At 58.4% G+C, this 14,570-nt stretch overlaps 2 protein-coding genes across 2 annotated transcripts; both read right to left on the bottom strand.

Moving 5' to 3' along the window:
* Positions 1 to 56: 56 nt before the first annotated feature.
* B0H64DRAFT_232378 (uncharacterized protein) lies at positions 57 to 3,889 on the bottom strand. Its single transcript, XM_062799742.1, has 4 exons — positions 3,678 to 3,889; positions 3,474 to 3,624; positions 1,400 to 3,417; positions 57 to 1,345 (listed from the first exon to the last, which is right to left on the bottom strand). Exons 1-4 carry the CDS (start codon positions 3,740 to 3,742, stop codon positions 235 to 237), a joined length of 3,345 nt encoding a protein of 1,114 aa, XP_062656116.1. The 5' UTR covers positions 3,743 to 3,889; the 3' UTR covers positions 57 to 234.
* Positions 3,890 to 5,459: 1,570 nt separating this feature from the next.
* Positions 5,460 to 13,790, bottom strand: B0H64DRAFT_232308 (uncharacterized protein). The gene is made up of 4 exons (XM_062799741.1): positions 13,286 to 13,790; positions 12,625 to 13,201; positions 12,487 to 12,574; positions 5,460 to 12,430 (listed from the first exon to the last, which is right to left on the bottom strand). Exons 1-4 carry the CDS (start codon positions 13,330 to 13,332, stop codon positions 5,619 to 5,621), a joined length of 7,524 nt encoding a protein of 2,507 aa, XP_062656115.1. The 5' UTR covers positions 13,333 to 13,790; the 3' UTR covers positions 5,460 to 5,618.
* Between the last annotated feature and the right edge of the window lie 780 nt (positions 13,791 to 14,570).

Below are 14,570 nucleotides of genomic sequence, written 5' to 3'. Positions count from 1 at the left end.
ATCACGACACGCTACACTTCCTCCTGGGTATAACGACATCTGACTGGAACTTGTTCATGTTTATTTCTCTTCGTAAGTCAAAATATAACACACTCGATACATCCTTAAAAGAAAAACCATACAGCAGAAACGTGACAGTAAAGGAAGCAGAAAACAACATCAGTTTTACCCCCAACGCCCGCTACCATAAAGCTCCGTCCAAAAAAGGCATACTGTTACCCACATCGACTCAACTCACCACGCCGGCGCCCCCCCACACCCCGCACCACCACCCCCATTCCCACCCATCATCAACTCCACCCCCTTCCGCATCCCCAACTCCCCGTTCACCATGGCCTTCACCCCGGGCTTCTTGGCCCTCTGGCCCACGAACCCGATCTTCCTGTCCACCTCGTCGAACTGGCCCGGCCCGGCCTCCCCCTTCTTGACCATCCACCGCCTCGTCCCCAGCGCGGCGTCCAGCTCCTCGACCGACGGCAGCTTCATGTACACCATGCCGTCGGCGCGCTCCTCGACGTCGAAGGTCGCGACCGACAGGTCGGCGTCGTTGAGGCAGGCGCCTGTGGCGAGGGAGTAGTTCTTTTTGTGTTGTGGGGAGGAGATGTAGGGGGATGGTGGCTGTTGTGGTGGTTGTGTGGTGGTGGTGGTGTCGTCCGCCGCCGGGGGGAGGTCTTCGCCGAGGATGGAGTCGGAGAGGATGAAGGAGCGCTTGTAGGGGCACATCTGCTGCGTGGCGTAGTACCGGCCCTTGAAGCGGAACACGGCCAGCTGGGTGTCGCCGCGCTTGATGGTCGCGCTGGTGCCGTTGGGCAGGGCGTCGGCGCCGCGGAAGTAGGAGGCTTCGAGCACGGGCTGCCAGGCTGTCTCCGACCAGCTGTCGCGCAGCGAGGCGAAGTCTTCGGTCGCTGGTTGCTTGGTCCACATGACGGGTCGGGTTTGGAGGCGGTCCGTCTCGAGCTCCATGTTCTCGAGCGTCTCGGCGGTGTTGGCGAACTGCTTGAATTTGGCGGCGATGGAGGGCGTGCTGATGGCCTCGGCCCACTCGTCGAAATAGCTGTCGACGAGCTCCTGCATTTGGGCTTCTAGGGAGGCGTTGATTCCGAGAGAGTCGTCGAGGATGACCTGCTTAAGGTAGGCGATACCGCCGGGGAGTGATTCCAGCCAGCGGGCGGTGCGCTGGAGCTTGTCGGCTGTGCGGATGTAGAACATGAGGTAGCGGTCGAGGATGGGGATGACCTCGGTTGGTGGCACATCTTTGGCAAGAAGCTCTGAGTGTCTGGGTTTGGCGCCGCCGTTACCGGCCACGAAGATATTGAAGCCCTTTTCGGTGGCGATGAGGCCAAAGCTAGGGACTCGTTAGTCTGGGAGTGCTGGGTTGAAAATGGGTACAGGAACTTACTCCTTATTCTGAGCTTCTGCACACTCCCGCACGCAACCACTTACACCACCCTTGATCTTATGCGGCGCGCGGATGCTCTTGTACCGTTCCTCCAAACGCACCGCCATACCCACGCTGTCCCCGACGCCGTACCGGCACCAGGTAGTCCCGACACAGCTCTTGACCGTCCGCAGCGCCTTGGCATAGGCGTGGCCGCTCTCCATACCGGCATCGACTAGCTTCTTCCAGATGTCGAGCAAGTCTTGCTTCTTGGCGCCGAACATGTCGATGCGCTGACCGCCGGTGATCTTGGTATACAGGTTGTACTCTTTAGCAACCTGAGCGATGGCAAGAAGTTTGTCTGGCGTGATCTCGCCACCCGCCATCCTGGGCACGACACTGTATGTGCCGTTGCGCTGGATGTTGCCCAGAAACTGATCATTGGTCTCCTGCAGACCATGATGCGGCTTGCCCATGACATGCTTGTTCCACAGACTGGCGAAGATGCTGCCTAGGCAGGGCTTGCAGACTTCGCAGCCGAGGCTGTTGGGGTCGGTACCCGCCTCCTTCATGACCTCTGGCAGGGTCTTCAGGCGCTTGACCATGATTATGTTGTACAGGTCGGCGCGACTGTGGTTGAAGTGGGGACAGAGGTGGTTCTTGACCTCATTGCCCATGTCCTTCATGGTCTTGTTGAAAATGGCGGTCACCAAAGGAACGCAGCCTCCACATCCGGTGCCGGCTTTGGTGCAAGACTTGATATCACCGATGGACTTGCAGCTACCGTCCTTGACAACGTTGACAACGTCACCCTTGGTGACATTATGGCAACTGCAAATCTGGGTGTCGTCGTCGAGGTCGTCACCGTCGTCGCCTTCGCTCTTGGCCCCCAGGATGAGCTCCGCTGGCGGGATGTCGAGCTCCTTCTGGTTCTTAACTAGGGGCACCAGCTTGACGTAGTCTTTGGTGTCGCCAATCATCATGCCGCCGAGGAGGTACTTTCCGTCCATTGTGAAGATGTACTTTTTGTACACGTTCTGGAAGGGGTCCTTGTAAGTCAGGGCCTTGACGAGGCTCGACGGGGCGTCGGCCTCCTTGGTGCCGTTGGCGCCGTTGGAACCATGGCCGTTGGCACCATTCACCCCGTTGGTCTTCTTCGCTTTGGCTGGTAGATACTTGGGACCCTCGATGTCCGCAAAGTAGTCCCCAAAACTGGCCACCTCGACACCCAACAACTTCAACTTGGTGCTGAGGTCAGGCCGCTTGTATAACCTCGGCTGGTGAAGCTTTGCCTGCGTGAGGTTGAAGGACAAGATATCCGCCATTTCCACACCAGGGGCGATCAACCCAAAGACCTGTCCCTCCCAGCTTGCGCACTCTCCAATGGCGTAAATATTGGGGTCGCTGGTCCTGAGGTTGTTGTCGACCATGATCCCGCCCCGGGCGGCGCAGTTGAGCCCTGCCTGTCGCGCCAACTCGTCCCGTGGCCGGACACCAATGGCAAAGCATATGGTGGAGCAAGCAAAGGAATCGCCATCTTCGAAGCTGACTCCTGTTACGTTGCGCTGCTCATCGGTCTGTATCCCGGCAACGGCCTTGTTAAGCAGAACGTCGACACCGAGGCCACGGACCTGGTCAGCCACCATGGCGCCGGCGACGCTATCTAGCTGGCGGCTGAGAACCCAACCGCCACGCTCGATGACTTTGACTTTGTTGTAGCATTGTAGATCCATCAAAGCCTTGGCTGCTTCGAGGCCCAGCAGACCGCCGCCGACGACAGCGCCAACGGCGCCGCTCTGATTTGCGGAGAAGGCAATGAGCTTCTCAAGATCGTCAACCGTGCGGTAGACAAAGACACCCGTGGCATCGTGGTTGGGGATGGCACGCGGGAGGATGGCATCGGAGCCGGTGGCGAGGACGAGGATGTCGTATTCTATTTCTTTTCCATCGGCGCAGGAAATGGATTTTCGGAAGGAGTCGATCTTGGTGACTGTGGTGTTGACGTGGTAGTTCAGGGCTCCGTCCATAATGCTTTCGTACTGAAACATGTCAGTTGGCGACGGGTTCCGATAACACCAAGTGAGGTGATGGTTACCCATTCTAGCGGGTTGAGGTAGAGCTTCTCGACCTTGCGGTGCTCGAAGAATGTTGTCAAGCCGACACGGTTGTAAGCCACATGTTTCTCCTCGCCGACCACTGTGATGTCGTATTCACGGGCCCTTGCGTCGAGCTTCAGGAGTTTCTCTCTATCCAGGAGTCAGCGAGCGAGGAGGGGCCGACTTTATTTGTCTAGACATACATGAAGCTGATGCCGACCATGCCCAGGCCGACAACAACAATCCGTTTGCGCGCTCCCACCGCCATGCTGGGCGTGGTTTGGTGTAACGTATGGAACACCAGGGAGAGGTGCCGAGGTCAATTAGAGCAGAACAGGGTGGAATGTCAACAACCGAGGTTGTAATAGTCTAGTTTGTTCTATGCGGTCTTGGTTGAGGATGAGACGAGAAGATGAAAATGGGAGAGAGAAGAAATAAAAGCGACACGGAATGGTATACTTGCGGTCTTTCTAGTATCAGACGACAAAAGCGCGGCCAAAACACCAGAGACAAGCCGGAATCTGACGACAACCCGCGTATCTTATCCCGATGAGCCCCGTCAATGCTGCCAACATGGGCCTCAACCATCGGAATTCACGGGACACAATCCCCACAGCCAACGGAGAACTGCATCTCCGGATCGCAGTTCTCCGGGTCTGGCTCTGGGATATCTCGGGGGTCGGGAAAGCGTGGGCATCATGTCATGGTCTTAGCGGAGAAAAGTGAGTCGAGCAGAGAGCGGATGGAGCAGGGCGCGGGATGTTGGCAGCCTTGCATCTCCACGGGGCATTTGCACAGGCACTGATGTAAGCCTGAGTATTGCGGTTGTGTGCTGCGTAGATTCGAGCACCACGCAGTGACTGCGAAAAGTGGAAACCCACAGAACATCTCTCATCTTCCAGCAGCTCAGAACGGCAAGGGCGTTGAGGTTGGTCAAGATAGCAGATAGCCCACAGATAAGTGCACCAGCCAATCAGGTGTTGCAGAATCCATCGTCGCTTCCTCCTTTGGACACCCGCGGAGATAGACCGGGCCAGACCTTATCTTTCCTCGAGTGGTGTGTTTCCGGAATTCTCTTCCCGTGGCTTCCCTACGATGGTTATTCTTTTCAGGTACCCGTCCGGCAGTCACACCGTACGTTCATGGTTAAGACCACGCGTCATTGTCTTGGGGGGTCCCGACCACAGTTGGGGGTCCATCTCTACTGTGTAAATAAATGGACCCCCATCAGCTCCGATCCTCCAAGTCTCACCACAAACCCGAGAAAGCTCCTGACGGTGGCGGCGGTCTATTCGGACCCACTCGGAATCCGGCGTCGACTGTCTCAGCCGGTTCTGTCCGGGCTTGGCCCGCCGCTCTCGGTTCCTTTGGTTGTTCGTGTCAGTCGCATGGTGTGACGATTTCAGGAGCCGCACTTCGAGTGGTTAATAATTCCGGAGTTTGCGACTTTCCCAACATATCACTGCTCGAGGTCCGCTCCCGAACACTTGAGCACTCAAGGCCATCTTGCCCCTGAACACCACCCGGCTTGTTTCCGCAGCATGCTCGGAAATGTCCCAGTTTCAGTCGGGGCACGGTAACAGCCGTTGGATGGGCCTCCAGCAAGTCAGGCCATCTTCGGACTCCAACAGGGCACCTAGGTAGCAACGTTCCCGTTTCCGCTATATCCGGGGGTAGTATGTGTCCGGAGGCGGCATTAACTCGCTCATATATATGCAATTCCCTATGCCCGTACGTCGTACACACTTCCTCCCGTCCGTCAAGCTTTTCACGTTGCGCCCTGTCCCCAATCATGGCGGCACTTGGTCGGAGACGGCACCGACTCATATGTACTTTATGAAGAGGACATGTGGATCGTCACGTTGGATGCGGATATTCGGGCGGTTTTGGTTACACAGGTTGATACGGCCAACTGGCCAAAGCACGTAAAAGTGTATACAATCTCTCAAACTAACGAGACATGTACATGTACATACTAGATAATAACAAACAAAATCGAAGAAAAAAAGACCGGAACCAGGACGGGCCAGTCGGCCACAACAACGGTTACCGCAAAGCCGGGTATTACAAACTCTCCCTCCCCCCAGATGGGTATCCAACTTCACACACACTTCCACCACACAACTAACCAAGCCACCCCCTCCCTAATACCTCAACACCACCCCCCTCGTCCGCCTCACGCACACACTATGCAGCCAATCCCTCCGGCCACCACTACCCACCCCCATTCCATTCCTCACATTCACACCGACACTCCACATCCCCTCCCGCGCCCCCCTGAAACCATCATCAACAAACACATCTTCCCCGCGCTCAATCGCCGCGATCCGCGCCAGCACCTCCTGCATCTCCACCATTTCCTGCATCGCCTTCCTGCGCCGCCCGCGTGCCGCCATCGCGAACCCGTCTTCCGCTTCCACCAAACCGGAGGACGAGTTGGCGGCGGTGGCGGTTGTCTCGGACCACAAGCCGACCGAGCCCGGCGCGCTGCCGGAGCGGCGGCGGGGCGCGGCGGTCGTCCAAAGGTGTTTGCTCGTGGCGTGGCTGCTGGGGGAGGTTGGGGTTGAGGTGGGTGTGCAGACGGTGTGGAGCCAGTCGTGCTTGGTGTTTTGTTGGGCTGTGACGACACTCTGCTGCTTGGTCCACATCTCCGTGTGCGGCTTGATGTGGGCCGGTTGGGTTGGTGTGGCTTGCCGGCGGTGGTTCTTCCTGCCCCCGGTGTGCGCCGTGGGAATGGAGCTGGCCAAGGACGCTGTTCCAGGCCACAGATGGACGGTTGAGGCGGAACTGCTGGTGTTGCTAGGACGGCGAGCGGCCCAGAGTTGTTTGCTCACGCGGCCGGTGGCCGAGGTCGAGGTCCGGGTCGGTGTGCGTACGCTGTGCAACCAATCGTGCTTCTTGGTCTTTTGTTGAGCCGCGGCGACGCTCTGCTTGGTCCACATTCCGGAACGCTGATCAATGTGAGCTGGTTGGGTGAGTGTTTCTTGCCGTCGACGGTTCTTGCCGCTTCCAGTGAGCACCGTGGCCATGAGCCTGTACTCTTCTTCCCTGGGAGATGACGCCGATGAGGCCGTTCCGGGCCACAGGTGGAGGGTTGAGGCGGACCGGCTGGTGTTGCTGGAACGGTGAGAGGCCCAGAGCTGTTTGGTCACGCCGCCGGTGGTCGAGGGCGAGGTCGAGGCGGGTGTGCATACACTGTGCAACCAATCGTGCTTGGTCTTCTGTTGAGCCGAGGCGACGCTTTGCTTGGTCCACATCGCCGCGCGCCGCTCGATGCGAGCGGGCTGGGCGGACTTGTCTTGCCGTCGGTGGTTCCTATTTCCGGCGCGCGCTGTGGGCATGGGCAGGAGGGATGAGACCGAGGAGGCTGTTCCGGGCCACAAGTGGACGGTTGAGTCGGAACGGCTGCTGGGACGGTAAGGGGCCCAGAGCTGTTTGCTCGTACCGCCGGGTGTTGAGGCCGAAGTCGGGACTGGTGCGCACACGCTGTGCAACCAATCTTGCCTCGTCGCTTGTTGAGGAGACACGGTGCTCTTAGTCCACATTTCCACTCCCTGCGGTACCTTGGTGGTTGGCGTGAAGGGTTCTTGTCGTCGCCGGTTCCTCCTGCTCTGGCCGGTATGGTTGGCGTCCTCTTCTTCCGAGGACAACACTTGAGGGCCGGCCATGGGCGTCCAGAGGCTGGTTCGCGAAAGGGAACGGTTGTTGGAAAGAAGGGAAGAGGTCCAGAGTTGTTTGCCCTTCGACTGCTTCTTCGCCATCGGCGCACACACATTATGCAGCCAGTCCCTCTCCGACGCCCGAGCCACAGCCGCCCTCTCCCCATTCACCCACAGGTCCATCTTTGCAAAGTGAACAAAGGGGTTCTCGCCCCTTTCTACCGCAGCCATTTGTGCAAGGATCTCTTGTGTTAGCTGCTTCTTCTGCAGCATTTCTCGCCGGTGTGCCCGTTGCGAGGCGGCGATGGCGTCTTCTTCCGCCGAGGGGCTGGTGGAAAAGTCACGCTTAGCGGCTGGCAACCACAGGCCGGTTGTTGAAACCGCAGCCACAGACTGGGAATGAGGAATCCACAGGTAGCTGGCATCCTTGCGGGGCTCAGACTTCCTCCTCGGCTCAAACCTCGCCACCTCAACCGGAGCAGCAACCACAACGGGCGGTTCCGGCGCCTTGGGTTGAATCGGAGCCGACGTGAAGACCAACGACTGCCGAATCCGCAAGCTCAGCCTCCTCTGCAAGTCCTGCACCGTCTCCACGCCCGTAACCTCCTCCTCCATCGCCACCACTGGCTCTGCGACAGCAGCAGCCGCCATGCTCGTGCGCCGGTGGTACTCGGCCTTCGCAGTGCGCTCCGCAAACAACCGCTCCTGCTCGAGCGCCTCGATCTGCGCCTGGATGGCACTGTTGTGCGAGAAGGTTGCCTGTAGAGTAGCCGGGACTGGCGGCGGGGCGTCGCTCGACGTATGCACCTCGTGCTCAACCGCGCGGACCTCCTCCTTGCGTTGGGTCCGACTGGTGCTGCGGCTGCGGCTCCGCGAGTTGGAGGATGGCCGGTGCAGTTTCTTGGCTGAGGGGGCCGGAATGGCAGGGTGGACGGCCTCTTCTGGGCAGGTGATGGTCAGGGAGCCGAAGAAGACTGGGTGGCGGATGGCGGGGTTGAAGGCTGATGATTGTTGACGGGTAGAGAGGGAGATGGCTTCTTGAAGCGCGGCTTCCCAAACCCTAGGGGTGGAGATGGTCCGGTTGAGCTTCTTGCGGCTTGGGTAGCTGGCTGCGATGGCTTCTTGAAGCGCGGCTTCCCACTGGGCAGGGGTGGTGATCCGGTTGAGCTTCTTGCGGCTTGGGTAGCTGGCTGCGATGGCTTTGCTCAGAGCAGCCTTCCAGTCCTCGGGAGTAGTCTGCTGTCGTTGAAGCCTGCTCCCCCGGTGCTTTGTCTTCGCCCCTAAGATCCAATTCCGCTCACTCTTCTTTCTAGCATCCGCAGAGGTCCAGAGATCTGTCGACGCCAACCGCTCCAGGGATTTCTGCTCAGCCGGGCGTGATTTCCGGCTCATGTGCATGGCAGCCGGCTCCTCGGAGGTGCCACGGCCGTCAGATCGGCGGGCCTCGAATACGAACAAGCCTCCTGGTGCGGAAGGCGTATCCGCTTGGCTGGGCGGGTGCCACAAGCCGACAGATCCTTTCTTTTGGACAATCGTGGCCTTTTGGACTTCGGCGGTGTGGCGCGGCATCCGAGACATCTCGGGTTCTGGTGTCGCCTGGGGAGCAACAAGGGCCGCGCGACTGTTCAGAGAGGCCTTGGGGTTGGCAGGCAGGCCAATTCTGATAGCCTGCTTGGGCGCCGTCTTGGACTCGATGGCGTCTTCGAGCATCAGCAGAGCCGAGCTCTCCAGTGTCGCCGAGTCACGCTGCTGCTCAGCAAGCGCCTCAAGGGGTTCAGCCAGGCCAATCACGATCGACTGACCTTCATCGTCCGAAGGCAGTTCATCAAGATAGTCATCCACGACCGGCTCGGATGGGGGCGGTAGCAAGCTATTCCTCGACGGCACCTCATCGGTCTTCAAAAGGCTGGCAATTTCCCACAGTGTTGTCTCGTCAAACCCGTCGTCACCATCCTCGTCGGAGTCCATCCCCATGATATCGTCCTCGTCGTCGTAGTCGTCAAAGAACGAGGAAGAGTACTCGTCTGACTCTGGCCGTATTGAGCGGCCTGCCATACCGATAGACGGAGTACCTGACGACATAGTACCGGGCATGGCCATGTACACGCTCGGGCGCGGTTGGACTCTCGCGGTGTCGGACTTCTCGCCCCATGGAAACTGGAAAATGCCGAGAGTTCCACGCTTGTCCGGAAGAGGTTTTGGGCTTTCGAGAATGTCTGGGAGCAGCGTAACGCGCTTGTTACGGCGTGGGGGCCGTTGAGTTACCGGTCGTGGGGCCTTTTGCGAGGCGGGCTCTGACTTGGAGGGCACGCGAGCTAGTGGTTCGGCGGGAGGTGCTGCTGAAGCCCAGAGAGGGCGCCAGAGACCCGAGGTTGCCCGGTTCGCGGTGTTGTACGGCTTGCGCCAGAGCTGAGCGCTCTTGATCTGAAGAGGCGCCCACTCCTTTCTCTGTGCTGGACGGACCGACAGGGCCGGGAGTGGAGCATCGATCTCCGGGCTAGGCTTCGAAGTAGCCGCCCAGAGGAAGCTTGTCGGGGCAGCGTCCTTTGATGCAGGCGTCCATAGCAAGGCTGACTCTTGGGGCGCTTCTGATGGCTGCCCAACCATAGCTCCCTCGTCAAAACTTGGGAGAGGCGGGACCTCAGAGTCGTCTGAGTCTGGTGGAGTAGGACTAGCAAGCTGAGCTCTCGTCAGTTGCAGGAAATTGACGTTGCTAGCACGGAGGAGTCGAGCGTCCATGTAATCCATCTGCGCCTCCGTCAACCGCTTCTGCCACTTGCTCATCTGTGGGCTCACCGAGTTCCGTACTGGTGGCTCGGGGACGATGGGGATGGCGTTCTGCATGTGAGCAAGGCGGGAGGCTCTACGTTCTGCCCCGATGCTCTTTCTGGTCGGCTCACGAGCCATATTGATAGTGCTGGCTACAGACGCGTGGCGCGAGTCCTGGGCCGTGGGCGACGTAGTCTGCATGCTGGACAGAGAATCACGGCCAATGTCATGCTTGATCTCCTCCCAGTGCTCCTCCTGTTGGCCCATCTCCCGTTCGAGATCCTCAAGGAGTGCTATGCGCCGCGACGCACTTTCCGGAGTGGGTTGCTCAAGCTCATCAAGCTTCTTCAATTGCGCCTGAATTTGCTGGATGGCTTGCCCAGGGGACTCAAGCGGAGAAGGCTCAACTTGAACGGCGAGGATCTTTTTCGTTGAAAGAGTGTGTAGCGGCAGAGGCGCAGGAGGGGGCATCTTCCTAGCCTTGACCTTCTTCGCTCTGTCTGAGAAAGTTGGGCACACGTCGCCCACACGTCGGTGCCAAGTAGGTAGCACTGGGCTTACCACGGCGTCAACTTCCGAAACCATCGGGCTCTGGCGATCGAACTGCTGAACGGTGGAGGTGTCGAGCATGATCGGCAATGTCTCCCGGCTGCGGTTGTCGGCGAAGGAAAGCTCCGACCCTCTCATGTCTTGACGGCCAGGCATCCGAACTGACGACGGCAGGCCGAGCCGCTGCATAACGGGAACACCAATGGCCACCTCCGGCGTGTTGATAGAGCTCCAGTTCGTCCCGTCGTCCTCGGAGCGGTCGTATGTTGTCTCTGTCCAGGCGGACGCACGAGCCGGGACTCCGGGGAGAACTGGGGACGACCCGCGCTTCCCGCTAGCTTCCTTCACGCGTGGGTTGTTGCTCGGGTCACCACCGTCCTCGTCACCCAACGCGCGGAGCCAAGAGCTCCCGGCTTCGCCTGCATTCACCCTCGTCTTCTTAGGGTTGCGCGAGATCTCGTCAACTTCCAAAACGCTTTCCGTACGAGTAGATGCTTGCGTCGTCCGGTTAGAATGCTGGCGCCCATAGGGCTCACTCGGGGAGGAGTCGATATCCCAGTAAGATGCAGGAATGGGCGGAACATCGGGGAGAGATGATCGGCGCTTGATCGCGTTAGAGCTCGGTGGGCTTGGGAACAGGAGTGTGACCTTCTCTTGGAAGGTCATGCTCTTTGTGTTGTTGGGGTGCGGCCTGGCTCCTACCGTCGCGCTCCTCGGCAGGACAGGGAGAGGCGGAAGCGTTGTGGGGCTACCGGGCGACGGGGCAAGAAGAGACTTCCTCCCCATCACAGAGCCGCCAGACTTAGTTCGACGGTGGCTAAGCGCTGGGCTAGACTCTGCTGGCGAGTCTGCCGGTTTCCGCGGGATCGGACGCGGGCGGTTAACGACCGACCGTGAAGTTCCAGGAGTTTCAGCAACAGGGGCGGGCTTTGTAGAGGGGTGGCCTGCGGTCTTGATGATGGCCTGAACCATAGCTGGGTCGTTGTATTCGATGTTATTCACAAATAGGATGGTCCGGTGCTGCGATCCCGGCTCTTCGGTGACTGCAAGACCCCGTGCCCTTGGGTTCGACGGAAGGCCAATAGTTGGGCGCCTCTGGAGCGGAGTCTTGGTCGGTTCAGGTGGCGGCGTTGTTGGCGACGGAGGTAGCATCCTTGAGGGGCGAATATTCGACCTCGGGAGAGGTTGTTGCATGGCCAACGTGTGGTTTTGCGGGGACTGAGACTCGGCGTCGGGGGATTGCGTAGCCTGAACCGGTGATGCTTGCCGTGGCTGTACTGGCTCCTCCTGCGGCGATGGCCGAGGCGACCTCCGACGAGTCTCCTCTCCGCCCGGAGACAGCTGGGCGGACGTGGTTACCGCGACCGCTGCATCCTCTGGCTGAAGGGCGCCGGGGAAAAGGCTCTCCCGGATAGAGGCAGAGGCGACTTCTTTCCTCTTGAGGCTAACACCGCGCTTCAACGCTTCCTCCGGGGTCAGGTCCATCGATACCCATGCAGGGCGGCTGACCGTCACGTTTTCTTCTTCCTGCATCCTGGCTCTTCTCTCCCTCTCTGCCACCGCAGCCTCCTTGAGATCCACCACGGCGATTTTGCTCCAAGGATTCTGGCCGTCATTTTGTTGGACAATCGGGTGGCTGATGGTCATCTTTCCTTTCGTAAGGTGGAACGCATTCGGCTTGTGGCTGATATTAGCTGGAAGCGGCGGCATCGGCTCGGCTTGACGTGTGCCTTCGGCTCCGAAATCGAACCCAATACTCGTTTCATCCTTGACTCTCGGTGCGTCTCTCGGGTTGACGAATGTTCTGGAGGACCGAATGGCCGCTTCTTTGAGGTCCTCAAAGCGAGTCGGAGGATAATCAGTGTCGGAGGTCGAAATATCGCGGCTGATGTTGATCCGTCTTGGTGATGGTGCCTCTGGCGGCCGAGAGCCTGTTGCTCGGGACGTGAGTAGAGTCCCAGCACCACTTGCCACAAAAACTGCGATTTTGTTAGCTCGAAATATGTAGAAGAAGAATAGGGGACAGGCAACGTACTGATCACAACCAACAAACCGCCGGCCGGAAGAGCCGTCCTGGTAGCCAGGGCTAGAGTTTCAAAGCCGAGAAGCATCGGCACACTCGTCTATCATCTTATCAGTACGGGCGTGAAGAAGGTCATGCCACAGAACGTACCCCGGTCCAGAACACCAAACCCAGCAGCACAGCCATCAGCGCTCTGGCCCGGTCGGCGTCAACTCCTTTGCCATCGCGGTTTTCCTTCGCCGCCCCTCCCGCCGAATAGGCCCTAATGATGAGGAGCAAAACGATGGCTCCGTCCAGACCCGCGACCAGGATACCAACAGGAAGCGCAGACGTGGTGGCGAGGCAGAAGTCATCAGTCTGCGGCCGGGTGAACCCGATAAAGACAGCTCCGGCCAGGAACCTGACCAGGACCAAGACCTGGGGGATCAGCTGGGTGAGCGAGAGCTTCGCGCCATTGTTATTATTCAGAGCCCATAAGAGGAACTGCTCGACCGAGAAACGCGCGAACTGGTCGAATGTGGTAGAGAATATAATGCCGATCTGGCAGGGCATCGACGACGTCGAGATGTCGAGAAGGACTGTTATAAAATCGATCTGGGCCCACAGGGCCGCACTCAGGAGAAAAAGAACGAGGACCAGCCTCTGGCTGTCCCGAAATACGGCGGAGAGGCCATACCCCTTAACGTAGAGAACGAGAGCCGCGGACGCCGCGTTCAACACGATCCCGCTACACAAACGTTAGTTAAAACCTACGGTCCCAACACACACAAGTTTCGTTGGGTATATCTAGCATGAAGTGGAGAATACTGACAAGAAGAAAGCCGCGACGAGGGCCTGCGTCGCACCCTCGACCGCCATGTTGGCGCCGGCTGGAAAGAAGAATAGGTGAGAAGAGAAGGGAAACCAGCCCAGTCAATGGGGCAATTAAAGAAAAGAAATATTCTCAAGTGAAGGAGCGTATCATAGTGGAAGGTTCCCGTCGGTCACGTCGTGATGTGATCAGACGACGGCCATCCCATAACCTATCACCAAACAAAAAGAGGGTGAAGGAGGGAATCTCGAGATTGGGGGTTCACACGGACAGAACGAACCCACAACGAGCCGAAACGAGGCAGTTCGCTGTGGAGAGAGAGGGTCAAGCAGTGGTGCCAAGAGGAAGCTTGTCGGGTCACGAAGAAGGGAGGCGAGTATCGCAACACAGGGTCACCCCCGAGATGCCGAGCTCCATCCTGGTGGTCGTCTACTTCTGAGGCTCAGATCCAGACAGGACAAGCGGTCGATCACTCAAACAAGTACCCTGCTCCCGCCGTTCATGCGAAGAAGAGGCGAAGTCGGGGATTGGATGACATGCAAGGCTGACAAGGCCATTGCTCGGCGGTTGCATCCAAACCCTAGTTCATGGTGTTTCACTTGAAACCTCAGGTGTTACATCTCGCACGGACTGCCGTGAAGAACTTTCCCAACGCGTGGGTAACCGCCGTCGCCCAGACACAATCGGGCCTCGTTTAAAGGCCCGCTTCACCTCTTTGCCTCATGGTTGTGGTGCTGGGTAACCGATGGTTCGTCTGTACTGTGTGTAGAGGACAGATGAGGTAGGCGAGTGTGACGGTGCCTCGCCCGGCGTTGAAACAGCTGGTCGACTCAGCTAAGTTTAGAGACTACAACTGTAGCAATGATGCAGCAGCGCATCTCTGTACAACCGCCAATCCCTCTTTTCTGGTTTTATGACGCGTCGATGGGCGGCCACGGGTGTAAGACGGTGGGATAACGAATTATCAGACTACGCTGATGTGGCTCTTGACCGGCAGACAAATACAAGTAGATAAATAACGTCGGGTGTGTGGATCGAGATGAAAATTCAGAATTCGACAATGATAGTAGGTATGGAAGTGAAGATAGCTGTTTAGTGCACTGCCAAACTGCTTCAGTTGAGTCAGTGGTGCCACCGTCGATGGTGAGCCAAGTCGCGACTTCCCCCCTCCATATTTCAAGTTGCGCTTTCGTTGAGCAGTGGTCCGTGCATGGCCCCTAGTTAGAGTGGGTAAAATTTGCACCATTTTTCCCATTTCGAAACACTCCCGCCCCTCGCCAAGAAC

This window comes from Chaetomium fimeti (assembly GCF_033439085.1).
Source record: "Chaetomium fimeti strain CBS 168.71 chromosome Unknown B0H64scaffold_7, whole genome shotgun sequence".
Lineage (NCBI taxonomy): Eukaryota > Fungi > Ascomycota > Sordariomycetes > Sordariales > Chaetomiaceae > Chaetomium > Chaetomium fimeti.
Note: the sequence above shows the minus strand (reverse complement) of the source record. Positions and strands in the feature narration are given on the sequence as shown.

Coding starts and splice junctions, on each gene's coding strand:
- B0H64DRAFT_232378 (XM_062799742.1), bottom strand. CDS start 3,742: ATGGCGGTGGGAGCGCGCAAACGGATTGTTGTTGTCGGCCTGGGCATG. Junction 3,625..3,677: donor ATGGTCGGCATCAGCTTCAT/GTATGTCTAGAC, acceptor ACTCCTGGATAG/AGAGAAACTCCTGAAGCTCG. Junction 3,418..3,473: donor ACCTCAACCCGCTAGAATGG/GTAACCATCACC, acceptor GACATGTTTCAG/TACGAAAGCATTATGGACGG.
- B0H64DRAFT_232308 (XM_062799741.1), bottom strand. CDS start 13,332: ATGGCGGTCGAGGGTGCGACGCAGGCCCTCGTCGCGGCTTTCTTCTT. Junction 13,202..13,285: donor CTCGTCGCGGCTTTCTTCTT/GTCAGTATTCTC, acceptor ACGTTTGTGTAG/CGGGATCGTGTTGAACGCGG. Junction 12,575..12,624: donor GTTTGGTGTTCTGGACCGGG/GTACGTTCTGTG, acceptor ATAAGATGATAG/ACGAGTGTGCCGATGCTTCT.